A 27,299-nucleotide genomic window follows, 5' to 3' on the forward strand; every position below is an offset into this window, starting at 1 on the left:
GAAAGAGGGAGAGAGAGTGACAGACACCGCTGGGCTGCGGTTAAGCGTTCGTGGCATTTGGCTTTCACTTTCATTAGCCAACTAGGAGCAGGGCCATCAGCAGATAGCCAACTAAGTGATTTGGCTGTTGAATATTTTAGAATATTGAATGCGTTGAGGTTAGTCCTTTGTTTTGCCAACTGAAGGATTTCCACCTCTGTGCCGGAGGTCTGACCGAAATGGAAATTTATTATTACACTCACAACTCATTCGCCAGAAAGAAACACTTACTTGCAATGCGCGACGCCTTCTGAATACGCATAAATAATAATAATTTCCCGGCAGAATTCCGGGGTGCTTCCACCATTTTCCCCCCACAGCCCGACGGCTAATTAACAGGCACTCCATCCACTTTGGCGATTACTTTTCCGCCAGCATCAGCTGGTTTTTCTCGGGGGCAGGAGCTGAAGGCAGTATAATTTATTTATAATTGACTTAATAGACTTAACCCCAACCCTTAGCTTCGGACCCCGGCATTTATTTCATTAAAATTAATTATTTTTCAGCAATTTATGACTGTGTTTTTATTCGCACCTTTCGCTGGACGCCCACACTGAACACAATTTAAATAACATTTTTGGCTTTAAATAAATTACAATATCTGTTAAATTTACCCTTTTAGAGATTTTCAATTAACAAAGACATGGGGGAGGAAGAATCTACTTAGCCAGACACTCCCAAACACTATGCAAATATCACTTTTCATGGCCCTGTCACTCTGGTTTGACTGCCAAAAATCAATCAAACGCCTAAGAGTGTGTTCACATATTCGGAAAACTTGACAGACAGACGACACAGATAGACACGGGGTTAAAAGTGTTTATAAATTATTGTATAAACTCATAATAAATGGTATTGTTCTTGCTTAAATATAGGAGAGAAGACAACAAATGGCACCGCAGCCCCTCCACGCGTCTGAGCGCTCAGCTGCCCACGCAAGGTGTCAAGGCAACGGGTCGTATACGCAATTCTGTTAACTTTTCCTTTTGTCTGATTGCTAGGCGAAAGGAAACTCATGTCTAAGGCTGCGGATTTAACTCGGGCTCACCTCCAGCACGTGGCCTTCAGTCAGTCGTCCCTGTCCCTGCCCCAGAGTTCCATTCATAATGTCTGGCTGGCCGATAAGAAGTCAAACTTTAAACATATCATGGACGGGGCCGAGGAAGACTTAATCTCGTGTGGCAAATGTCTTGACGCAATTTCGCCCCCCGCATTTACATACATTTGTCTAACTTTCCCCGGGAAAAGGTTGATGCCTAAGAATGGGGCAGCAGCTGACATTCCCTCACTGACGTCTGGCGGCGGCGTCTTCATTGTTTCGCAAACTGTTTTACAGGTGCTACAAATTTGAATATAAATACACAAGCAGCCAGCGAGCATGCTGTGTGCAATAATAAAATAAAATGATATTCAATGGCGCCGCTGCCAAACGTTGCACGGTGGCTTTCCTTACTTTTTGAAACTATAAGTTGAGAAAATTAATAGAAATTACTAAAGCCAAGGTTTGAGTAGCTAAAACAATTATTAAATTCCCTTTCATTAACATAAAATTTAGGATTTAGTTTTTGTAAAATTGTAATTAAAACATAGTGTGAAATAATATGATTTTAAGATACATTAAAGTAATAAATATGTGACAAAATATAAGAATCCGTTTTTAAAGATTTGCTGACACAAAAATTACTTTAAATATAGTTAACTAGAAAAATAGCCCTCAGTTTCTCTATTTTGTTTATATATTGTCTGGTGAAATAATAAGAAATTCAACCTTAGCAACTCCCTTACTTTACAGTAAATCAAGAATCAGTCACGTAATCTCTAAAAGACCCGAAAATAGTTGAATTTTTACCATGGCATGCTCCACTGTACCATAACAGCCACGTTTGCCAAAGACGAGTCGGCATTTTTGGCCAAACGGAGACCATTCCGAAGGGGCCACAAAAGTTGTAGACACACACACTCCTGGGTACCCTGAAGCCACCTGCCACTTTGGCCACACCTCCTCCACGGCGGCGCCTGCAACTTTTCAATTTGCTCGCCCCGTCTATTTACAATTTAAGAAAACAAAACGAAACACGACGGCTGAGGAGAAGCACTGCGAGACAACCAAAAGAGCCTGGATATCCAGTTTCGGCTACCATTTCGAATTTGCGTGTGTATTTTCAGTATTTCGGGGGCGACTATGTCTGTCATTTAGATTTAAATTTAGTGGCCACTTAAGAGTCGGATGGGGGCGCGTCTTAAGTGGATTTTTAGAGACGCCCCGAAAATGGTTTGTCGAATGGTCAATTAGTCTGCTTCTAGATCGTAATCAAGGTATCGAATGTGAACCAAATGCGGGCGTAATGAAAATGAATCTGTCTAGTATATTATTACCAAGTTTCCATGGCTCAATCTCAAGTTATATCCTTTGTGCAGGCGTTACGCTCCATAAAATTGAAATGAAATACTAAACTTTGCTCGTTATGACGCTGATTGCCATGAACTGCAATTGCATACGGCAGGGAATCGTGCCGCGTGCATTGTCCAGGCCATAAACATAACGAGGAAAGACAGAAAAGGCACGCAAGGAGCTCTTGCTTGGACCTTGCTCCGCTGGACACTGGATGGAGTAACCCAATAAAGTTAGTGCCATGCCTTGCCATATTTTCCGCTGTGAAATCAATTTTTCATTTTGAGGCAGCATGACGACGCCATTTGCCCCCACACCCAGGGCAATATGTGCTCCACAATTGTCACAGAGAGGAGCACATTAAAAGTGACTCCGGGGCAGACAGCGTAATGGTTTATATAATGTCCTCGTCCTTCCCCAAAACTGAACAACAACGTAACATAAATATGCAGCAAGTGGCTCGGCAAGAACAAAAGCCAGATGCTTTTGACTTTTATGACTCATACGCAACGTTGCACAAAGTTCGCAGAAAAAGAAATGCAGAAAACAAAGGCCAGAGTCCTGTGCCAACTTTTTTCAGCTGAGATTTGCTAGACACAGATAACACTTCAGCAGAAGGATCAAAATCTGCATCTGAACATTTTGGCTAGGACTTTAAGGGATTAAGAAAGGAGAATATACTTTTTCCAAAATTGTTCACTCATATTAAAGCTTTTGAATTTCTTTAAAATATATATTATTCTTTCTATATATCAAAGAAATTTAAAAACTATATTTGAACACTTGAAAATACATTTTAAATATTTATTAACGACACCTAAACCTTTAGAAATATAGTAACTATATTTTTAGTAAGCTTTGTAACCATTTTCTAATGTTATTGTATACCTAAATAAATCCTCAGAACTGCTCACTTTTCAGACTCGACTTTGTTGCCTTAAGGACACACCTTTCATTGTTGATCAACTCGTTGTTGCTGTTATATCGCAATCCTCTTGAACGCTTCTGTGATTTTCACAATCAAATTCAATGCTGCTCGACGGCTTTGGCGCCAATTCTGTAGAAAAGATGCCAATGGCAGTATCTTAAGTCAATTCAGTGCCAAGAAAAGTGTTGGCTCAACTGACAGCTTACTCAAAATATGTCAATCAAATTCAGCTTCTTTTTCACTTCTCCCTGTCACCACCCAACCCTCTTCTGTCAAGGCCAAAAAGTCGGGTTTTGAGGCCAATGAGAGGTGTGAGGTGAGGTGTATTCTTGGGCTAGACTCCTTTCTTGGCTATTTTACATGCAAATTAAATGCGCATTATCAGCGGCCTAAAACTTTAATACCAAGACGAACTTATGCAAAGCTCAAATGGGTTGATTCGCCGGCCAAAAATACTTCAAAGCTCTTTGAGCCATTTACATATGTAAATATTGGGAATAAGGAACCGGGCTTACGGGCTTCTTCATGGGCATTCGACAAGTTGCCAGGGTGTCTGTCATAATTCTTTAATTTTTTCAATTACTTGTTCTGTTGATTCACTGAGGAAGTAGGGAGAGATTAATTACAATAAATTTTTATTTATTACCACAGATGAATTACCATAAAATATGGCCATAAAATGGTTTCAATTTAAGATAGTCTAAGGAAGACATTACTTCCCAGTTAAATCTGAACCTTTAAAATGTAGGTGTCTTCATCTTAATCAATAATAAAAAAAGTAATACAACAAAATGATATCTAAATAATACAAATTAAATTTCTAACGAATTACCAACAGTTCTAAAGTTACTTCATAGATGCAAATATTTTATGAAATTTTACAACAACCTCTTTGGGAAAAGGCGGGGGCTAATGATAAATTTTGCAAAAGCCAAAGCGGCGACATGTGGTGCTCATCTTCCTCTCTCCCCCCACCTTAAAATTAATGCAAAATAAAAAGGGAAACTATCCCGCTGAGGAGCAGCTGTGCCCTCGACCAAATTGAATGTGTCAGAAATGAAGGAAGGCAGGCGGAGGAGGAGGCGGAGGCGACCCAGACGGATGCGTGCGTCTGTGTTTTTAATATAAATCATTGGCAAAATAGTTGCGTGCTCGCATTAGTGGCCAAAATACCTGGCTGCAGCGAACAAAAGTTTCCTTCTTTATTTTTTTTGGTTGGCATTTTAAAGGAAAATTTATTTGCTCATTTCGGGCACGTCGTTCGAGTGGGCCTCCCGCAAAAAGTTGCGGCTAATCAATTTAAAGTTGCAACCACAGAGCAACGAACAGGGACGGTATAGATGTAGAGGGGGATACTTATATGTAACATGCCCCAGACATGGGGCACATATGCATGCATAAATTTTCCAAGGGGGCCATGGCAAAGTTCACCAGCTTGGAGCTCCTTTGTTTGCCAAACGCACGACGTGACGGTGCTATCTGGGGTTCTAAATGTCTATTGTTGGTTGCTAATTGTTGGAATTCCTGTCCGGAGGGGTCAAGTCATGTGCGTGGCAGTTTAATTCTATTAAGAACACGTTTTTGGGGTATTACTTGACACGCGTTTAGTGTCATAAATTATTCCAAATCACTGAGCAGCTCTACGATTGCACTGAGGAAGTACAATTCAGGGAAAAATGTTTTTAATTAGGTATTTAAATGAAAATTAAAGTTGCAAATCTACTTGCTTGAAAAATGTATTTAAAGGTATATAATCTTGATTTATAATTTTAAAATCATTGTAAAAAAAATATACAGAGTGAAAACTGGATTCACATAGTTAAAAAATGGTTAAAAAAGAGATTCATATTTTTTCCTGATTTCAATATCAAGTATACGCTTACCATTTTTTCGTAGTGTAGTTCCTTGTGACAATACAAGTTAGGATAATTGCTATCAGTATCATTCCGGTATTCGCTTACGAGCGATAACAAATTCCGAAAGGAATCAAGTTCCCAGCTTCTCCATTAAGCAACTCAACTCGCAGCACATCAACCCTCAGAAAAACGGGCGGCGCACGCGGCGTATGCGCGATATTAATAACAGGCCAACAATCCTGCACCTGCTGGGTCCCGAAATTTACACACAAAAGCCATGTTAACTGAAGCAAATATTTCTGCATTTGGTGGCGGCTGGCTGGTGAAGTACTTAAAGCATTTATTACGCAGCTTTTCATTTGGGATTTATGTGTTTTTAAGCATTCGGTAAGTCTCCCATACCCCGGCTCAGGTCATAACCTACATATATCTCGAGATATATATTTTAAATACTCTTTTGTAATTTTCTCTTTCCACTTTCCACGTTAATTTTCGCTGTTTATTTGCTCATTACAGGCATAATGGCAGACTGAGACGGTTCGCTATCATCAAGCATGTTGCATTTAAGGCTATTCGATAGCTCCCTTTACTACGCCCTGACCTCCGCCTCGGAGGCCACCGCCTCATCCTCGGGAGCGGCGGCGTCGGCGGCCACGGAGCGAGCGTTCAATGCCAGCGGCATCGGATTGGACGTGGGCGTGGCAATGGCGCCCACATTGGGAGCAGTTAATCTGACATATTTCACACCTGCGATATCACACGTGATGCTGGCGCCAGCAACGGCAACGGCAGCAACAACAACAACCACAACGCCATCAGCGGCGGCCACAATGGTCCAGACGACAGCGGCGCCAAGTCACGACTTAGAAGCAGCCGGCGGCGGCGGCGGCGTCGGCAACTCCTCATCCAGCCATCCGGGCGAATTGGACAATTTAAATTCGTTCTACTTTTACGAGGTGGGTGTGAGAATGAGCTATGATTTTCCCCATAATATTCCCCATTTAAACTTAGTTTTTTATTGAAAATTGAAGTCACAGATGGGATTCGGTTAATACTTTTCGTATTTGAGTCACTCGATTGAATGGGTTGGATTAAAGGGAATAAGAAGTGTTTTCTTAAGCAATGTCTGACACCTAAAAAATATATTTTCAATTCAATGTATATCCAATGGGTATTATCCATAATGACTGTCGGAGTAGTACTCTTGCAGGGTATTATAATTTCAGTCAGAAGCTTAGAAATCTGTGAAGGAATCATTTCCGACCCTAGAAATCATATATATTCTTGATCAGCAACAAAACTTAAATCAATCTAGCCATGTCCTGTCGAAAACTAAAATTACGAAATTTTTTCAATTTTTCAAAAAGGGTTCAATAAGGGGTTACATTGTTCAAATTTTAAAAAATTAAAAAAAATGTTTTTCTTTAATTTTAAATTGAGTATGCAGATTTATCAAGCTAACAAAAACTTACATTGGAAAGCATCCGAATTGAAATTAATGAATTTTTGGATTAGTTATGAGTATTTAAAAATTTTGATATTTAAAAAAAATTGTCTATGAACCCATCAATAAATTTCGATTCAATCATTGCAAAATTTTTAGCATAGTAATGATTGATTTCCGATTCTATCCTATAATTCAATTGCAAACTGCAAGGGTATATAAACTCATACTTCCCAAAGTTAGTTTCCGTTCTTGTTTAACTTAATTTTGCAATTTTGTTTCGAATTGGAATGCAACAAAGTTTATTTATATTTATCATGCCCACAAATTACTTTTTGCGGCTTACAATTGCTATGGACAACAATGTCAAATTTGAGACAAAAATAATTTATTTATTGAAATTTGAGAAGCAGCTGTCCATATTGATTTCTATTTTATGCATAGAATTTGAACAACGTTATAAGCAATAGAATTGGCCAGAAAAATTGGGGTTTCAAGAATAATTTATTTACACTGCAAACAGGATTTTTTGGGAGAAGAGAAGTTAACCATATTTATAGCAAGTCAAAATCTTTAAAAGCATAGTTTTAGACTCTCTTAAAAATGCTTAGTTCCTTTCTTAAAAAAAATACCACTTTAAATAACTTACTAATTCAGAAATATAATTTATTTTTGCTTCTTCGTTGAACTTAATAACAATACCGTATGTCAGAAACACATTTGTATAAGTGCACTTTTTGCCAAGTCAACAACGTCTCCTTATAAGTCCCTCGTTTTCGCGACAAACTGCAAGGAGGAAGGATTTTTTTTTTTGGTAGCTCCTCCTTGCCAAAATCAAACAATGGCAATCCCGAGGAGAAGGGGTCGCAGAGTAGCAGCTGCCTGGCTTGTTGCTTGATGTAACAAATTTCAATTTGGTGCAATTTCGCCTTTTCTGAATGGAAAAACAGCAATCTGAGCAAACTGGGCAAACTTAATTTCAAGCTGGCAAGCCAGCAGAGTAGCAGCGACAAACAATAAAACGCCAAATGTCATTTGGCAGCTGGAAATTAAGAAAATTCAAGACGGGCAGAGTGACGAGAAAGTTTCTCTCTGAGATTTGCATATCGGGAAAGACCACACACAGACCTTATCAATGAGGGGCAATCAATCAGAGGTCCCGCCAGATCGTGACAACAACTTCGATTAAACTAAACTTCCGTTCGTTGCTCCTCCATCGGTTGCCATAAAAAAAAAAGACTGTCATGAATGTAATGAAATTTCCATACGCCCTCATCGTATAAATCACACCATTGTTGTAACGGAAGTAGCCCTCGACCGAGCCAATTTCCAGGCAGCAGCAGGAGCATCCAGCATCCAGCAGCCGGCCCGAATCCATGTGAGCCAAGTTTAAGCGGCCCCAATCACTCAAAGTGCGTGCGTGCGTATGTGGGCGCCATAAATTCGGGTTTATTTAAATGAGTCAGTCCCTTCCAGGACCACAGAAAGCGACACAGGCTGGGCTTTTCCCAGTGCCAGCACCATATGGCACTTTGGTTGACAAAGAGCAATGTCAAGGGTTCCGTCACTTCCCCATCATCTCTCTGTGTATAAGAAACTAAAGTGACAATAATCTCATAGCCTTCCAGGGACTCGACTAAGTCTTATTGATTTGATGTTTTTATAGTTCGTTCGTGTAATAACAAATAATATATTCCTTGATTCCATTCTTTACTATGATAAAGTTCATGAAATTAACATATTTGTTTAGTATATAAGAGAGGAAACAATAGCAATAGTATAAACAAATCAATATTAATAGCTTTGTTACCGTTTACTATAATACTAGTTATAATACTTCTCATAGATATGTGCAATTTTAGGGGTTATAAAATCTTATCTTAAAAAAAATAAATATAATGTCATTTCCCAGAACAATCTATATACATATATACATATATAAACAATAAAAAAAAGGGTTTATTCTCAAATTCAATCCGAATCTCACATACGTAGAATTTATAAAAGGACGCCAAATAATATTTATTTTTAGACACTGCCAACACTAAATTATTCTAGTTTAACCCCCGTTAAAAAGCCTTTGACAACTGGCGACAAATGAAAAATAAATAAAAAATATTGTACATAGGTCTGATGGACTTCAAAACGAAAGTTACTTTAGATAATCTGTCACACAGAGAGCGAAAAAAAAAATATATAAAATAACAAGATGAAAGCCGTGGCAAAATGTTGGTATGAAAAGGTCACCGAACCGGCAATATTTTCTTTAATGCCGTGTGTGCCCCGTATGTGTATATGGGGTTATGGCTGCCCTCAGAATCCCTGGAAAAGGGGTCTCACATGATTTGCAATTTAAATGGCTTAGTTGAGGATTTTCCCTGACCAGCGGTCATCTTTTTCCTCGCCTTGTGATTGCTTTTTCCATGGCCGAAAATCCCCTGTTAACACCCGTTTTACACAAGTAAATCATTGTGTTTAAGATGATGACTGAATTCAGTTGAAAGTACTCACATTCCCGTTTGATGTCACTCCTTAAAGTTTAGGGGGAAATGTTTCCAGGGTTAAGACATTAAGTTCCCTCCCAATTACAACTGCACGGGGAGCTGGCCTGGCCAGAGTCAAAGTGCTGACCATGGCCAACTCTGCATTGCTGTTCAATAAACGCACCGTGAAAAGGGGATCCGACGGCATTAGAGAACGTATAAAAACAGAAACCAAACAAAACGAATATTGGGCCACGTATGGACGCATACACATAACGAAATTCAAGATAGATTCATATTATTACGGTAAATATATGATTTGTATATTAACTTCTACAATGGGATGAGAAATCGATCATAACTAAGCCAAAAATGCATTAATTTCAGTTTGGAAAGCTTTACTGTGCTAGTTTTTATTAGGTTTATAAATCTGCTTACTCAATTTAACATTTTAAAAAATTCAGGTTTATAAATCTGCTTACTCAATTTAACATTTTAAAAAATTCAAATTTGTATCAATTTTTCAACACTTTAACCCGTTATAAAATTTTGAAAAAATTTAGCAAATTTTTTTTTCTTTCAAACATGACCAAAAAGATTCGCCTGTTGATGCTGATCAGAAATATGTATGATCTAAAGGGTCGGAAGTGATTCCTTTACTTCTGAATGAAATTATAATGAAATGGTCTTCATACCTGGTTTACAGCATAGATTGTTTAAGTAATTACATTTTATTTACTTAAAGTCTATGCTAGTTTTATTTTCAGTGCTAAATAGCTCTCAGTTAGGAAATGGAAAGCATTGCGCCATTTGATATTTGTTTGTTTGTTAGCCGGAGGAAACGAAAGCATATTATGCAGCCTCACATTGTTTGTCCATTGATGGAAAACTCGAATGCGTGGGAAGGAAATATTCAAGCCGTGGGTGGTATATGATGGTGTGTCAGCAAATCCTTGACTGAAGCGCACACATTGCGTCCTGCTTATTACTCCATAATTACATATGCTCTAAAGAGACTCTTTTTCTCCCAGGGCCACGACCCTCACTTTCGCTAGTGATTCATCTAATTTTAGCCAGGACCTCATGTGGTCGCATATATTAATATTACACATTTTAGCTACAGCACAATGGTGACCCTGGTGAGCTGGCTAATGTGACCATCAAAGGCCAAAATTAATTAGCATTTTCTAGGGGCCAGTGCAAATATTTGAAAGAAAAACAAAAATTATAATAATAACCAGGATGTTTGCATGTTGATAAAAGTCAAACAGCTGCCAATATAATAACAGTTAACGGCTAAATTGGCCTTCAAAGGAAAAATGGGCCAGCTTAAAGTGATTAGTTGATGGCATTATATTGAATTCAATTTGAAAAGCTGCAGGAAATAAATAAATCTAATTTGCAGACCATCATTTTGTGTATTTGAATATCGAGGGAATTTAATTTAAGGTGAATGGTAAATAATTAATATGGCTTGACTCTTACGATATGAATTTGATGTGTATTTGAACAGCTTTACAATTTGTCTGTTATGATTAATGGTGTAATTTTGTTATTTTCTATATATATAAATCACAAATAATATTATTTCCCCAGTGCACATTTTAAGCATTGAAAATCCTCACTTATAAGCCCTTGTTTTGCTGGCAATATTTTTCGCACCCACCGCAAGTTTCCTTTGCCTTTGCAAATATTATTCTCCGAAGGCGCGTCAATTCCAAGAACTCATTAATCTAGCGCAAAAATTTGTCTTAAGCTTATTTGCCAAGGAAAATTAAGCATGTGCAGGCAGCAGAACGGCGAGACTTGACGCATGTAAAATATATATGGGACATGTGTCCTTGTCTGGGTCTCGGCTCAGACCAGGTTCTGATTCTGGAAGGTTAAACACTTAGTGGCCACAAAGCGGCATCATTAACCGAGCTGTTGAGCCTGGCTGGGAGGTAAAAACCACACTTCTCCATTTTCCACATTTTTTCCACACTTTCTCTGCTTGTTTTTTTTAGCAATTTAATTTGCCTTGAGACGGGGTGCAATGGGCAGTAGGGAAAATTACAACACTAAGCGGCTTGTGCGAGCAAATTCGCCCAAGGACTGGAGACAGTGGGGCGACTGAGCTCAGCTGAGCTGCTTGTTTATTGTGCCAGGCCTCGAGTATTTGCCCAGCACTCGAGGCGGTAAATAAACATATGTGGGAACGGCTTCGATGCTAAGTTTCTTCACTCAGAGGAAAAATGTCACACCATCTAAATTAGAACGAATTCAAAGTCACTGTTGCAGATAAAAAATTATATACATGATCAAGAACAACAAGATCAAAGAGCTAGGTTAAGTTAAGATAGATTTATTAGATAACAAATACTGCAAAAAAAATTAAAACCGTAAACTAAAATCTTTATAAACAAGTCTGTAATTTGAATAAGTACAAGAAACCTACTTGTAGTTATATAGTAAGTCACCTTATGCTAATTTTCTCAACTCGATAAACATCAGTGCTCCTTATTCTTTAGGTGTAATCACACTCTTCGAGCTTTAACGCAAATTAAAGCATAATTCCAGTCGGTTGGCACGCGTGGTCGTAGGGCTTAATTACATTTGCCCATCGGCCAAGATGTTGACAAAACAAAATGCCCACAAGGCCATCAAGTGCTTGAGTGGCCAACGAGCTTGGCCTCAAATGTGACCATGGGGACCACAGCGGCGCGCACACTTGGCTAAAAATGAGTTAACAACATTATTTGCCCATTGGCCCAGTCACTGGTACAAATACTACTGACCACTGTGTTCCCGGCCAACATCAATTTTATTAAGGCCAGGCAAGCGAAGGCAAGGCAGCAACGTGGTCAGGATGGCCGCAGGTCCTTGATGACTTCAGCCAGCTCCTGTGCGCCGTTTGCGAATCCTTGGGCCAGGCAAGGACCATAAAATACGTTTTGACAAGAGTTTTATCTGGCACGTCGCTCTGTTAGTTGGATATGTCATAGCGATTTATAAGGATTTGTTGCCACCAGAAATATCTAGTGACTGGGTTGCAGTGAGAGAAAAATAATAGGAAAATGTATATACCCCATGTAGAAATATATATTTATATGTTTAATGTTAAAATTCCTTAAGATATTTCCTATTGAAAAAGTAGTTTACGTTTCTTTAAGATTTAGTTAGGTTCGCTTATTATTTTAATCTGATATGCATTAATAATAAAATTTATCAAGTGAGCATATAATCCTCTTTCTTTCAGTGAAGCACTTTCGCTTCTGTTTGTTTTTCGATAAAATATGAGAATTATATATCATTTGGCATTGAATGTCAATGCACTTCCGCCACTTTAAGTCAAACCGTAATGAGGCCGCAGGACAGGTTTGTTGACTTTTCAGCTTGGCTGAATTCTGGCAGCTCATCAAGCAATTTCTCTCCTAGCAGATAACTAAAGATTCTCAGGTTCAACTGTGGGTTCAATGGACTTTGCAAAAAGACTGTTCAAATTCCCCAAAGTGTCACTTGACCGGCCAAATCAATAAGCATCTTTCTCTCTCTCCACTGCCAACTAATTGTTATAATTTAACAGCTCGTCTGCCAGCTTGTCAGTAGCTGAGCTCTGTATAAACTTATGGGAAAACAAGAACAGCAAATGGAGAAGTGTTAATTTCACAAAATATTTTCAAGCAGCCAAACGATGGATGGGGTTGACTTAATGAGTGTTCAAGTTAATTGTTGGTTTATTTGTCACGCTTGAACTTTGAACTCGGCGCAACAATTAAAAGGGTAGACTTCTGGGAAAAAGTTTTTACGCCCCCCCCCCACTCCGTGCTCCACGATAAGGGTTGATTTTTGAGTCGAATATTAAACAGCAAATCAATAAACCTTTGCCAAAAAGTTGCCTTTTGGGAAGGCTTGCAAGAAACGTGAAGCATACACAAAGGCGCATTTTACATGTGAGAGCGGACTGGTAAACATTTTCCGGGAAAAATATGCCAAAGGGGGAACCCAGCAGCATAGATGGATGAAAAATAATGGAAAAGCCAAAACTGTTTGCCAAGACTTCTTTTTCGGCAAAAGAGAAGTTTTTATTACATGCCCTGCTTTTCGTGAACCATAAAAATCAAATAAAATTGTAAACTTCCTTTTAAAGGCCCCAAGAACCTTTTTACTGTCCATAAGCAATCAATCTTAGGGCTGCATATCCGAGGCTGTGGCTCTGGATCTAGCTCTCCTCTTCGGAGAGTTAACCGCTATAAATAACCACAGGACGCAGAACGCCCAAGTCTGAGTCTGGCCAAAATCCAATGCCACGCCCCAGTCGTGTCCGCACATAATTTGTGAAATAAAATACTTGCCGCCGATGCGAAAACCCCAAATTGAAACCAAATTAAATTGCAATAAATCAACATGGCGTTAATAGCGTTCCACCAAACTGATAACCATTAAGTGGGCGTCGTCCTGGGAGATCGCCGGTCCCGAAATAAATAAAAAGCTTGCAGGGAAACCTATCCACATGTGGGTTTCGGTTAGGTGGTTGCGATGGTACTAGCTCCTTGTGATTCCTTTTTAACGTCTAATTGATTTGTTTTCCCTGCTGTGCGAAGTCGGTATTTTGGTTGCTTCCTGCGATTCATGAAAAAATACACCAGTACCCACCCTCTGGCATCAATTTCAAGCTGCTATTTGTTTTCCTCGACTCCCTCGGATTGCTCCAGACTGCTCCAGATTCCCTGACTCCCGGACTCCCGGGTTTCCCAGACCCCCAGTTATTGTTGCAATCAGCGAGGCGCAAACAAAGGCCCTGGGCCAATCCTCCTCGGAATTGCCAACTGCTGACAAATGTATGTTTTATTTTTTTGGATACAGTCAAACATCGATAGCTTAGGCTATACCAGAAGTTTGACAGAGTACACGCAGGAGGTTCATGGAAAACCTAGCTGGCCCATTATACAACATAAGTCCCAGAACTAGAACAATATCAGCAAAATCGAGCTTCAACTATATTTAGAATTCATAGAAATTAATAACATATGCAATATATTTTATTATTAATTTCTGGGAAACGCTCTCTCCCTCTGAATATATTGTATTAATTTTTGAGAATTTATCAAGTCAATTTAGTAGTTGTCCATTTACCATGATTTTCATATCAATTTAGTATAGCAAATCAATAATATTTCAAACTTTAAGATAACTTGATATATATTATCGCTTTAAAAGTAAGTAATTCTTGTATAAAGAATCTCCTCTGTGTTTCTGTTTAGCCATGGGAATGGTTTTCTCGTTACGAAAACAAAAATATGTCCAAAAAGTATAATAAAGCAGACGGCGGACAGACTCAGGTCGAGAAGGCATACCCGCATATATCATAACAGATAAGTGCACACACATATCTTATGTGTGTTGTACTTGGCCCACTTGCCATTCCCAGCCATTATAATCATTCTCCGGAAGTTGTCTTAATGACACACATCAATTGACATTTTGTGCAACAATAAGCTGCGGCGGCGATAAGAGCCAGAACAATGGGGCGTGGCTAACTGCTATCGCTCTTCCTTTTCGCCTTTTCCCCTTTCCCAGCAGCTGAACAAAAAAAAAAATTAATTTCATTTTCATAAGCACAAAATGCCACTCACTTCGGTTGACAGCCCGCAACACAACATGGCACTCGAAAAACCGGCAGCATTCAGCATCTATCTCAAAGTGTGGCTGCCACAGCAAAGGGAAATGGCGGGAGAAATGGTTGGCAAAAGTGGGAAAACCCCATAGCAACTACATTTTCGCATCATTACAATTTGCATGCATAAGCAGCCAGTGCTCTAGTGCACACAATAAATTTTACATAGCCTAAGTCAATTACAGCTCCCGCTTCTGTGCTTGCCGCTTTGCATGCTCTCGGCCACCCCTGCGTATGAGCAATGCAGAGGAAAGTAATAGGAAACACACGACTGCATTTGGGCCACCGAAAAGAAGAACGACACTTAGAGTGGCACTTAAAAAATCGTAAAATGAAAAGAAAACCCCTGGTAATGCAAAAAATGCGATTGTGTAAATTATGCAAATCGTAAAAGCGCTGAAATCCGCGCCTAAGGGACTAAGATGACCCCCAGGCCTGGATAATTGCAGGCAGAATGTATGAAGTTTTACGACACTAAGCTGCCTGCAAAGCGGCAACAGGAGGCAGGATGAAGGGAAATCCCCTCCCCATAAAGTAGAGAACATTCATCTTCGGCTTCATCTCCAGCTGCTTTTGTGCAAGTGCGCGAAATGCGCTTAATGAGAAAATGCAAAAGGCGACAAACCAACAGCGAAATTATGCTCAGTAAATAGTTTTAGTGCGGAAGCAGCGAAAAAAAAACGAGTGTCAGGAGAAAGAGAGAGATGTAGAGGGCGAGAGAGAGATGGGTAGAGAACGAAGTGGGACAGAGATTCCCCCATCGTCTGAGACTGAGCTATTTACATAGCCTGGCAAGTAGGTCAGCCCTTCAGGACGCACCAAAGTATGCAATGAATTGTGCGGCGCTTTAAATGAAATTATATTAAATGGCTTAAATGGGTGGCTACACTTAAAGAAAAGGGGAGGTAAAATTAGGGAATAATATTTATATAAAGTAAAATTATTTAATCAAATATGTTACATGTTTAATTCCGGGTAAAACTCCTTGTTTTATTGATGCCATGTATTCAACATAAAAGGATTTAAAAGGCTATTAACGTAATGATTAAAATAGTATCATTCAGCTTAAGCTGATTATTATTTAAAATATTATTTATTTAATGTATCTTACTTAAAGATAAAGTATAATCTAAGACCCCATCTTCTGGTGTAGCCTCCAATTTTTGTAAATTAAGTAAAACAAATTCTTGACTGATGCATTTGGTGTTTATTAAGTTAAACCCAGTTGAAAAGCAAATCCAAGGGAATGCCACTTGCATTCCAAATATGTATAGACTAAATAAAGAGCTTTAAGAACTGACCTTCAGGGGTTTATTTAGAGCACACTGAATTTACCTGAGCGGAGCTAAACAAAACAGGTAAATGCTGCTCCCCCTTTGAAAATCCAGTTTCCGTTCAAATTCACTTAAAAAATTCGTAGAATTTCTTTGGCTTTGCTTAAAATATCTGTATATATAGGGAAAGAAGGGGCTGCATATGTCAGACGCGACGCAGACACACCTACCATATAGCACACTTTCTTTCAAGAACGTGAGCTGGGGAGACCAGACCGAAAACGCCACATCAAAGTAAGGGAAGTACACGCCAAAAAAGCTTCAAAGTGGCAAAAAGACGCGATGTTATTGAGGGAACAACCTCTGCGCAACGAGGAGGCGGTGGTGGTGGTGGTGGTGGTGCAATGAATGTGGGGTGGCGGTTGATGGGCGACGTCATTTACGCAATTTCGATGAAATTGGCAGAAACATCATACCGCCCCGCCTCTCGGTCGCCCCTTTCCGATTGGCTCTGTCATTCGCAGTTGCATGACACCAATGGCGCGAGAGATGCCAAACAGCTTCCGTGTGTTTACATCATTTAATATTCTCGCTTTATTAATGGGAAAAACGGAATTAAATGCTCAATTTAATGATGTTTTCACCATATATGTATATATTTACATGTCCTCGTTTATTGTGAGTGCAATTTATCTGGCATTAAAAGCAGTCTTAATAACTTATATAATAAAATGTGATGCAGTTTTAAATAGGATATATGGGTAATATTGATGATAAATTCTTATAGCTGTATTATAATGTTTTTCTTCTTAAATTTAATATAGAATATATATTATCTATATCTAACCCTTATTTGTCACATAATTCGCTTTTATGGCACTTGCAGTTGCCACTAAAGTAGATCCCGAATAAACTTAAAAGCAGGATTCCACCAAGGCGTGTAACAGTCTCGTCCGTCTACGTGCACAGTGTCAAATGTGACACAATGGGTGTGTGTTGTGTGTATGTGTGCATAAATGATTAAGTGCGTGCTTGCATTTGGCTTGCACATCACGTATACGCCATGCATTTTTGCCTTTGACACAAAGCACTTTATAATGCCAGCTCACACACACACACACATACACCACACGTACACACATACAGTGCGCAGATACGCTCGCATAGTTAGACATTTACTGTTGCATTTGATTCACATTTCACTTTTTATGGTCTACAACTTTTTTCAATCAAGCGTTTGCATTGTAATTACACATTATACTCGTCTGAGTATCCAATCAAGTTTATTATTTTCAAAGAACTCTTAATATAATAAATAAATCAATAACGAAAGGAAGATTTTATGTTGGAGAGCCTTTGATAGCAATTGTATCAGAGTTTGAAAGCAGATATTTACTAGTTTAATATGTTTCCCATACAAGAATTAAAGAGATTGTATGTTTAAATTATGTTTACAAATTTCTAAAATAAAAAATTCAAGATTCTTATCATTATTAATGAAACAAATTAATTTTTATAGCTTAAAGGTATATAGGAAATATATTTTCAATAGCAGCAATTGGAAGAAAACAACTATTAACTCTCATAACAATTTCTAACCTGTCTAGAGCCATCTTAAATGAAATTTAAATTAGATTTAATGGCATTTCAAATGGCATAACAAGTGTGTGGTTAACCAAGCAAATAAAGTACATATGGCAGAATTAGGACTTACCCATACCCTTTCGGACCCGTAAAAACTTTATATATGCGAAAGTCATGGCCCAACAATCCCTCAACGACAACAACCGCAACAATTTGCATAACAGAACATGGCAACACTTTTCATTTACACACAAAATTACTCGACTTGGCACCTCCGGAACTGGAGAGAGAGAAAAAGGAGTGCCAGAGGAATCGGGTCTTACTTTAAACGAAATCAAAGTCAGCCGCCGACAAGTGCTGCTACAGTAGGTACACAGAACAAAAAATTGTATAAAATGTACTCTAAATCGTATTCCTAAAGCTTGACAACCTTTTTGGTCAATGGATTATTTAAGGTTTATTTTTTGTGGTGTAAAACTCACGTCCACAGCGGTGTGGTAAAAGCGTAAAAATAACAAAAAAGGAAAGAATCCGTAAACTGCAGAAGCAACAAAATCAGAAATAACAACTCTGGCGACTAGTTTTTAGTCGGTAGTCCGGAGTCCGGACGCCAGACCAGGGACACCAGACCACTTGACTGCCTGCCAGGCAGGAGGCGGCAGCCTTCCTCCATTCGACCGACTTTTGCCAACTTGTCCGATCCGCTTCCTCATAGAGAGCTGCTGCATTTCCGGGTGCCTGCCTCCATCTCCGGCTCCTTCTTCTCGCCTTTGACAAGTGCCAGTTGTGGAATTTTAAATTAAGAAAAAGTTTATTTAGCTCTCGATAGGTTCTGCTGTTCTTTCTGGGCCCTTTGGCGGTGCTTGTCTTTTCGTTAATCGCTAGGTGCTGCTGTCGCTGGAGAACTGAAACTGGACGTTAATTAAATTCGTTGAATTCCTGCGGATGGAATGGGTCCAAAGGATGGCACTTCGAATTAAAGCCGATACATCAACACTAGAAAGGACAACAGCCGGATGGGTGCCCTCCTCTCGCTTTAAATGTTGGTCCCAAGTTTGTAGTTGGAACTTTTCTAGTTTCCATCTAGTTTGGTCCTGTGTTTTTTTTTCGGCTGCTAGTTTGAAGAGAGAGTAAGTTCATCTAAAGTTGGACAACAGGCTTCTAATGATGTCTATGGACATTAGGGGAATTGTTCCTTTGAGCAGGAAGTTCCAGCACTAGAAAAGTTGAATTCTTGAGCAATTTTCCAGAGTTTATTTAATTAAGTCAAGTATACTTCTTAGAATAAATTAATTAGTAAGGGGGGGAACAAATGTTTAAATTGTAGTAAACAGTAGAGAGATAACTTATTAGTTGGGGATTCCTTAGAAAATAACAATCACATGTTTAGATTGCTAGAAAAATCTCACAAGGTACAGCACCAAGTCTTCAATTAGAGATTCTTAGAGGTCTGCCAGACAAAGATCAATATTCACGACATTGCCCGAATCAAGTTGTCTGCAAGTGAACATCAGACTGCTTACTTTCGCAGACTGACTGACTGACTGACTGACTGACAGGCTGCGTTCAGTTAAAATCTGACTTCCATTTCGACGCCCAGCGTTGCCTGTCAACTTATCTGCTGACCGCACAAATAAAACGATTTGGCATGGCTACTTAATGCCCTGTCCCTCGGCTTACTTGGCAGACAAGGGCGATTGCCAGACAGGGGGATAGCACCAATAGCACCAGCAGGATGAGGAGCCGACAGGACATGTGTCTGTTGCTTATGTGTTAATTATCGCCGGGGCTGCCCAAGGGGAACCCAACTCAAGCGGTAAATGGCTGGGAAAAATATTCAAATTTATGCCTGACTTGACTTTTGGTGTGCGTATCACACAAATGCCTATGTTGTTTATGCAAATTGCTTGGCATACACACAGACACACTGGGAGCTATATACTATATACACGCATGTTGGCCCCATAACTTCCGCCAACCGCAGCAGATTCTTCGCTTCCTCTTGTTCAGCCCGAAGGCTAGGGTGTAATTTGTTTTGCATAGTTCTAGGCGCGTGCTTGTATTTATTGTTTGCCTCCGTTGGCCTCATGTTAATAATAGTACACAAAAGCAAAAATATCTGTGGTTAAAATGCTTACTTTAACATTGAACTTTTACAAGAAAAACGTTGTTCCGAGGAGGCTATAATCTAGGTTCTTAAAAAGCTTGATCTAAAATGTTGTGTTGAATAAAAAACATGCTTTGAGTTAGATTAAAATTAATAGAATTCCTTCCTAGACTTAATATCTAGGAAGTATTTCTACCAGTCCTAACATATCAACATAACTAACATTTTTAAAAATGCAAATTCCCTTACAAATTTATGTATAGAAAATATATCTCTTTCAAAAGATACAATTTCTCCTCGTGTATATGAACCTTTTCGTTGTTTTCCCATTGTCTGGTTCACCAGCTTTTCCTGGTCTTCTTGTTATTTTGGGCCAAACTTTTAATTCAACTTTTGCTGTGCTGAGGTTATCTGGGCATCGGGCCATTTGAAGTCATATTTATGTTTGGTCTTCTAATTTATTTATACATTAGACAACATTTGCATTGCGACAACAAGCCACTGGACGGACGGATGGACTATCTATACATTTCTTTTATGGCCATCTTTGGGCCAACTAGCTAAATTTATGTTCGACTCATTTGATTAATGTGTTTTGTTGACCCCAGAATTTACGAGTCACTGGCGTAACAATTTGAGGTTTGGCCCTTGGCTATTTTCGTTTTTTTTTCTAGCATTTTTGCTACAAAATTTATCGACTCGCTTAGTAGGTCACACTGAAGAGTGGAGAGTGGGGGCAAAGGGTGTCGTTTCACTAATCTCTCATTAGCCGCAGAATTAAGTACTTCGGGGTGTGTGCTTATGTATCAAGATGGACTTTAACTGTATTTAAAGATAGATCCTGGAAGGACCAGTTTAACAGACATTATGTCATAGCAGTCGGTCTTTATTAGCTCTCCTCTGAGCTGCACGTGGCCATAACTGACCACAATTACGCTGGCAAATCTTTGGTCATTTTTCATATTTCCACAGCACCGAAATTCCACTCAACAGTTTGTCAACACAACAGCATCCAAACACAACCGCTGTCTCCCGTACCCCGTCCTCTTGGCCATAATGTCAAGCTTTTATTAATTTCAATTTGTGTCAACATCAACGCCAAATATGCACGACCAACGGGGGGATGATTTAAGCCAGCTGATGACAAAATGTTTGGCCATTAGGCGTATTAAAGCGCAGTCGAGTCGAGGTGGCCTCCCTTACATGTCACCCTTCCCATTTTTTGGGGGGGCTAACTTCCAGTGGCTTTGGCTGTAGGAGATCAGTTCATAAAATGAAAGCGACTAAACACAGCAACATACGCAGGATACACTATAAAAACCATGATTGATGTGCTCGGCTTGACCCAAATGCATGTTTTTATGCCAAAATAATACGCTCTCGTATCCTGCCAGCTCAAGTATCCTTCTTGGTTCTCCATGTAAATGAATGTTTATCACCATGGTGATGATTACACTACACTAGGTTGGGCTTAAAGAGTTGTATTATGAGTGGTGTTTTCGTAAACAATATGCTGTAGAGTTGTGTGGTTTTACAGATTTCAGAGAAGAAATTAAAATAAAAAGGAAGAGGAAGGTAACTTCGGGAAGCCAAAGTTTGTATATGTAAATTATCATAACTAAGCCAAAAATGCATTAATTTCAATTCAAAAATTGTTTCCATGCTAGTTTTTATAATACTAATAAATATGCATACTTAGTTTTAAAATTAAAAAAATTTAACTTTTTGTCATATTTTGACAATTTTAACCCTTATAAAAATTTGAAAATTTTGAAAAAATTTAATTTTTACCAGACATAGCTAGATCGATTCGGCTGTTGATGCTGAGCAATAATTTATATGATTTTCAGGGTCGGAAATGACTCCTTCACTGAGTTTTGATCAAAAAACTCCTCAATGGTTTAAAAAAATAAAAAATTATTGGTACAAAAACTTTTCATCACATACTTCAGAATCTAGCAATTTTTGGTTATTGTTATATTATTATATATTACTATATATTATTATTATTATTATTATATATTATTATTGCTAAAATATTAAAGTCTCTTTATTAAAGACATAGATTACAGTACATTTTCACAACGTTAATAGATTGAAAGCGACATCTTGTTCTGTGTAACACGTATAAATAAACTAAATATATATATGTTCCTGCCTCTCAACTTGCCCAAGTTCGTTGACCCGACTTGCAGAAAGTTTTTCGTAATGCTTATTATCTGACCATTTGCTGGCTGAGCACGCTGCGTATACGTAATATGGAATTTAATTTTACTTTATGCAACTTCTACGGAGACAAGCCACTCAAGCACAATGTAATCGCTATTAATGAATGCCCTGAAAAGTGGGAAAGGAAACGAAAACAAACAAACAAACGAATAAACAGACAAACAAAACACATTCCACACTCACACACACACACAATTATATAGAGCTGAAACTACACACATAAAAACTTAAGCTGCCAGAAAGAAAGAAAACCAACAATGGTGGCCGAGTGCCATGTGCTCCGTGTCCTTAGCCCGCGATGCTTTTTAAATATGAGCAACGAAAATAAAAGTTTATTAAGCTTATGGGCAAACGTGGTATGACGGACTTTTAAGTGTCCTATAAAATCAATTTCGGGGGTCAATGGAAACATAAAACTTAGGCAAAAGATCATTAAATAAGAAAGAAATCAGGCTGTAAATAAAAATAACTATATGAAAAGAAGTTCTTAAGGGGAAATCTATGGTTAAATCTAATGTTGTACTCTTACTTAAGGTTTTATTAAAACTGTGACTTATATTCTTTATTTTAGATCAGTCCATATTAATATTCTTCGTTTCATTCCTCTGTAGAATACATTATAAATATTTAATAAAGCGTATTTTTACAGCCACAATCTCAAAAGAAACATTGAGTTCGACCAACACGCCTCTCTGTGCCTTTCTCAGCCACAAGGACTGGACTGATTTACAGCTCAGCTGCAGCTGCAGGGAAAATGCTCGCTGAAAGCGCTCTTTTCTTGCAAAATGAAATTAATTTCCCATTGCCTTTTGTTGGTGGCCAACCATTTGTCTTTGTTGCTGCATTTTACGATTCGCGGCCAGCAGTGGAAATTTGTCAGCAGGAGAGGGACTTTGCAGAATGCGGCTTAAAGCCACGAAGAGCCCCAAAGCCGCACAAAGTGCACTTAAAGTCGCATTGCACAATGGACCAGGGGTATAAGGACGAAAGTGGATGCGGAAAAGGACGCCTTGCTGGCGGTGCGCGTGGCACTCGAGGGCCAAGTGGCTGCTATTGTTATGGCTGTCCCACTTAATAATCAGACATAATAGTTTGCGGCAGATAAAGTTGCTCCGGGGCTCAACAGGTGCGGGAATTGCCTTTTAATGAGGATTTACGGTTCGGTACAGCCCAAACCCGCCCCTTTTGTCGTGGTATCTGTGCCATTCTTCAAGTTCTTTCCTTTGGGCCAACTCATTTTTTTGGTCTGAAATTAAATTTCGCACTTTTAATGTTCTCCCTGGCAAAAAAAAGCAATTTCCTCGAGGTGGAAAGCCAAATTGAAAAAGGCATAATGACTTGCCAAAAAAAAGGGCAAACCCACACACATACGTGAGTAGAAAAGGGTGAAAAAAGCAACCAGAAATGGTCGATCATTAAAAAAGGCTTACAATACGCCATTTATTACATTTTTATAGCGTTCGCATCAGGGGACATAATAAAAATCTATAAAAATCTAAAAGTAACTAAAAGCAGTCTTAAAAACTGCAGATATTTATTTTATTATAAAGCGTTTGATGTTAATTAATTAATTGCATCGTTGCATGTTTTTCTGGTCCTTTTTTGATGATTTTCATATTGTTATTTTGAATTTCAGTGACTATTTTATATAATCATAAATTTAAAAAGCTCTTTAAACACAATATCTTTCTAAATAAATATCTCTCCACCGCTTTATATCGCTTTAGAAGCCACTCATAAAAACCACAGGCAGAAATAGCAATGGATAAAATTTCTCACCCGTTGAGTGTAAAATATATATGAATCTGTTAAGTCAAATATTTGGCCAACACTTCCCGACAAAAGGAATAACAAAAACTCACAAAAAAAAAACCGTGCGAAAAAATGGCGTCTAATAAAAATAGGAGCTGAGCCAACATCAAATGGGTAAAAGTTTTCCAAAGCGGGAAAAGTTCTGACTGGCTTAGAAGGGGAATAGATATACTCGGTGCTTTGTGTAAAGTCATGATGGAAAATTGCACTTGAGCGCCTGGCGAACGGAAGGAACACCAAACACCTTGCGACACCGAGCCGATAAAGGCTTTAAAGAAAAACTTGCCGAGTCAGTTTCTAGCGGGAAAAATCAAATCACAGCTCAGAGAAAATATTTGCAGTTAACAAATGAAGGCAGCTCAGCCAAACCTCATTTAATAATAAACGCGACACCGGCGAATAATGAAAAACGGGGCAGACAGGATGTGCCAAGAATGAGTAAAAATAGCCGCCGCTTTGCTCATTTGTTGATTTATGCGCCAATTTGCGCAACATGATGAACTGGCAGACAGCAAAGCGGTCCAAGTTCCAGTCCAGGCTCCTCCGAGTCTCCTGGACGAGATATATCCTTCTCGTTTCATATACTATATAGTGTGTATATATTTTTAGGAGTCGCACTTAGGCCGACCGAAAAAATAACAACTGAATATACTGCAAGTATGGGCCGCAAAAAAGTTGTAGCATAAGCTGAGGCGCCTTTGGTCTGAGCACACTTCCAAGGACGAAGGACGAAGCCTGTCAAGTTTTTCTTTCAGCTGCTTCTTTTTCGGGACAAGTTTACGCTGCTCGCCCTTAAGGCGTCGATGCGGAGCGTTGGCGTCAGAATGCACACAGACCCGAGGCCATAATTCAAACTCACCTTCACTAGTTGCGAGTCCTGGAATCCTGTGAGACGCGTTGAAAGACGAATTTAATTTGCTGCAAAAACATACATCTTCCCAGGGGATGTGTCCCTAGGGGAGGTGGGTTCGGGGTCCAGCCAGCAGTATCATTATCGGTTACATTAGCGGGGGTATGCTCAATAGCACTCAGAAATTAATATTACTTTATTTTTTTATTAATAGAATGACACTCTCTTGACATTTTACTGTCATTTGTATACTGGAAAAAATAGCATATTTTTTTCAGGGGGAAAAAATGTGAATAGTTGTGAAAGAGATGCAAAAAGCAACGTTTAATTATCTATAGCGATAAAATATATGTAGCTTAGATTGTTAAAAAAAAATCTTTTCAGAACAACCTTCTAAATCCAATGAATATATTATAATTTTAGGTTTTGATTCAAATTATTAACCTTCTCAATATCTTTGAAATAAACAATAATTAAGTCCATAATTAAGGTAACCTAAGTAAGCACCTTTCTTCGAGTGCAGGTCCTCAATCTTGGCAACAATTTCCTGCAGGCATAACGTTTGCTGTCTGCCCTTCCAACGTGTCTGTGTGGGTGTTGTCCTAGTCTTGTTAGTACTGAGCTGGAAAGAAGCAAACTTCCGCTGGCACATCCTGTCGGCCGCCCCTCTCCGCTCTCCACGTCTTGACTTCATAGCTCTATCATTTTTATGGCTATTTAAAGAGCCATAAACATCGTGTGAGTGTGTGTGTCAGTGGGTGACAGTGTGTGTTTGGGGAGCATTAAATTGAGTTTTATGCGTGATTTCCGTTCTTAACACTTTGTTGACAATGAATTTTATAGGCGCTTAATGAAATGTGACCACATTCCCGACCTCTCTCTTACAGACGGAACAGTTTGCAGTGCTATGGATCCTCTTCACCGTCATTGTCCTGGGCAACTCGGCGGTTCTATTCGTGATGTTCATCAACAAGAACCGCAAATCGCGGATGAACTATTTCATCAAACAGTTGGCACTGGCAGGTAAGTTCAGATTTGGGGTTTCCGGTTAGCTTTCTAGCTTTATTTTTAACAAATCCTTAAAGATCTTTTCGTGGGCCTACTCAACGTGCTGACGGACATCATTTGGCGCATCACGATTTCGTGGCGGGCGGGCAACCTGGCCTGCAAGGTCATACGCTTCTCACAGGTGTGCGTCACATACTCCTCCACCTACGTCCTGGTGGCCATGAGCATCGACAGATACGATGCCATCACACATCCCATGAACTTCTCAAAGTCGTGTAAGTCGCAAAGTCAGAAAGTCGGGCGGCAAAGTTTTCTAATTGGTAAATGTTGTTAGCCAAAGCGCTGTTTCGTGTTTTGCTGCGATTATGTGTCCAAGAATTATAGAATTTTTTAAATGATACTTAAGATTATTTTTTGTATTAAAAAATTTTGAGGAAACTTAAGTAGAACTTCTCAAAAGAACTTGGAATGTTTTCTATAGCTCTTTAAATGTTCTTTCTTTAGGGAAACGAGCGCGTCATCTGGTGGCCGGTGCTTGGCTCATCTCGGCCTTGTTCTCACTACCCATCCTGGTTTTATACGAGGAGAAGCTTATCCAAGGACATCCGCAGTGCTGGATTGAGTTGGGTTCACCTATGGCCTGGCAGGTGTACATGAGCCTGGTCTCGGCCACTTTGTTTGCAGTTCCTGCACTGATCATATCCGCCTGCTATGCGATAATAGTGAAGACCATATGGGCCAAGGGCTCCATATTTGTGCCCACAGGTACGTTGAAAATTCGGATACAATAACTATAATTAATAATTTAATTGTTTATTTACTTAATTTCCTTACAGAGCGTGCTGGCTTTGGGGCCGCACCTGCAAGGCGTGCCAGTTCCCGAGGCATCATACCTCGGGCCAAGGTCAAAACGGTGAAAATGACACTTACCATTGTGTTTGTGTTCATCATCTGTTGGTCACCCTATATTATCTTCGATCTTCTACAAGTCTTTGGTCAAATTCCGCACTCGCAGACCAACATTGCCATAGCCACATTTATCCAGAGTCTTGCTCCGCTAAACTCAGCGGCCAATCCTCTGATCTACTGTTTATTCTCCTCACAGGTTTTCAGAACCCTTAGGTGAGTTTAAAAATAAGAAACAAGTTAAAATGTCACATAATTAATAGTGCTATGAAATCCCGCACAGAAAAGCTTTCCGAATAAAAATTAATGCTATTTTGGCTTAATTATGATGTTTGGAAAATATGGATTTTCTAATGAAATTGTCTGCTTCTATACCTTTTTGGCAGAATATAATTCCAGTCAGACGACTGAAACGCAGTGAAGGACATATATATTCTTGATCAGAATGAACAGGCGAATCTTATTAGGCATGTCTGAAAGAAAGATTAAATTTCTCAAATGTTGTTAAAATTTGAAAATTTGATCGTTCTTTTTTTCAAAAATCGACAAAAAACTTAATTTTTTAAATTTTAAAACTGAGTATGCAGATTTGTTAATCTAGTAAAAACTAACATAGAGCAACTTTCCAAATTAAAATTAATGCTTTTTTGGCTTGGTTATGAGTTTTTTTAAACTATGATTTTTCGGAAAAATGGTGTTTTTATACCTTTTTGCAGGTTCTTATGATTTTT

The 27,299-nt window shown here is 38.9% G+C and overlaps 1 protein-coding gene and 2 long non-coding RNA genes across 5 annotated transcripts in view; 1 reads left to right on the top strand and 2 right to left on the bottom strand.

The window, feature by feature from the left end:
- On the bottom strand, nucleotides 1–24,877 carry LOC110176438 (uncharacterized). The gene is made up of 3 exons (XR_002319264.2): nucleotides 24,664–24,877; nucleotides 271–443; nucleotides 1–209 (listed from the first exon to the last, which is right to left on the bottom strand). It is a non-coding gene; the product is annotated as an uncharacterized LOC110176438 (long non-coding RNA).
- Nucleotides 1–26,819, top strand: part of CCAP-R (Crustacean cardioactive peptide receptor) — a 37,463-nt gene extending 10,644 nt beyond the window's left edge. Inside the window, exons 2-6 of the mRNA XM_086839822.1 lie at nucleotides 5,732–6,171; nucleotides 25,542–25,677; nucleotides 25,740–25,937; nucleotides 26,167–26,427; nucleotides 26,499–26,819. Coding sequence (XP_086695948.1) covers nucleotides 5,770–6,171; nucleotides 25,542–25,677; nucleotides 25,740–25,937; nucleotides 26,167–26,427; nucleotides 26,499–26,788 — 1,287 coding nt within the window. The 5' untranslated portion in view covers nucleotides 5,732–5,769 and the 3' untranslated portion in view covers nucleotides 26,789–26,819. The remainder of the gene's footprint in view (nucleotides 1–5,731; nucleotides 6,172–25,541; nucleotides 25,678–25,739; nucleotides 25,938–26,166; nucleotides 26,428–26,498) is intronic.
- LOC110176437 (uncharacterized) lies at nucleotides 7,301–8,565 on the bottom strand. 3 transcript variants are annotated; one of them, XR_002319262.2, is made up of 3 exons: nucleotides 7,950–8,565; nucleotides 7,788–7,898; nucleotides 7,301–7,701 (listed from the first exon to the last, which is right to left on the bottom strand). It is a non-coding gene; the product is annotated as an uncharacterized LOC110176437 (long non-coding RNA). The 3 variants fall into 3 exon arrangements; XR_002319263.2 differs by having other exon boundaries at nucleotides 7,301–7,593; nucleotides 7,788–8,565; XR_002319261.2 differs by having other exon boundaries at nucleotides 7,788–8,565.
- Nucleotides 26,820–27,299: the final 480 nt, after the last annotated feature.

The sequence above is a fragment of the Drosophila serrata genome, unplaced genomic scaffold, assembly GCF_035046125.1.
Source record: "Drosophila serrata isolate PLE 108 unplaced genomic scaffold, ASM3504612v1 contig_376, whole genome shotgun sequence".
In the NCBI taxonomy this organism is placed as follows: domain Eukaryota; kingdom Metazoa; phylum Arthropoda; class Insecta; order Diptera; family Drosophilidae; genus Drosophila; species Drosophila serrata.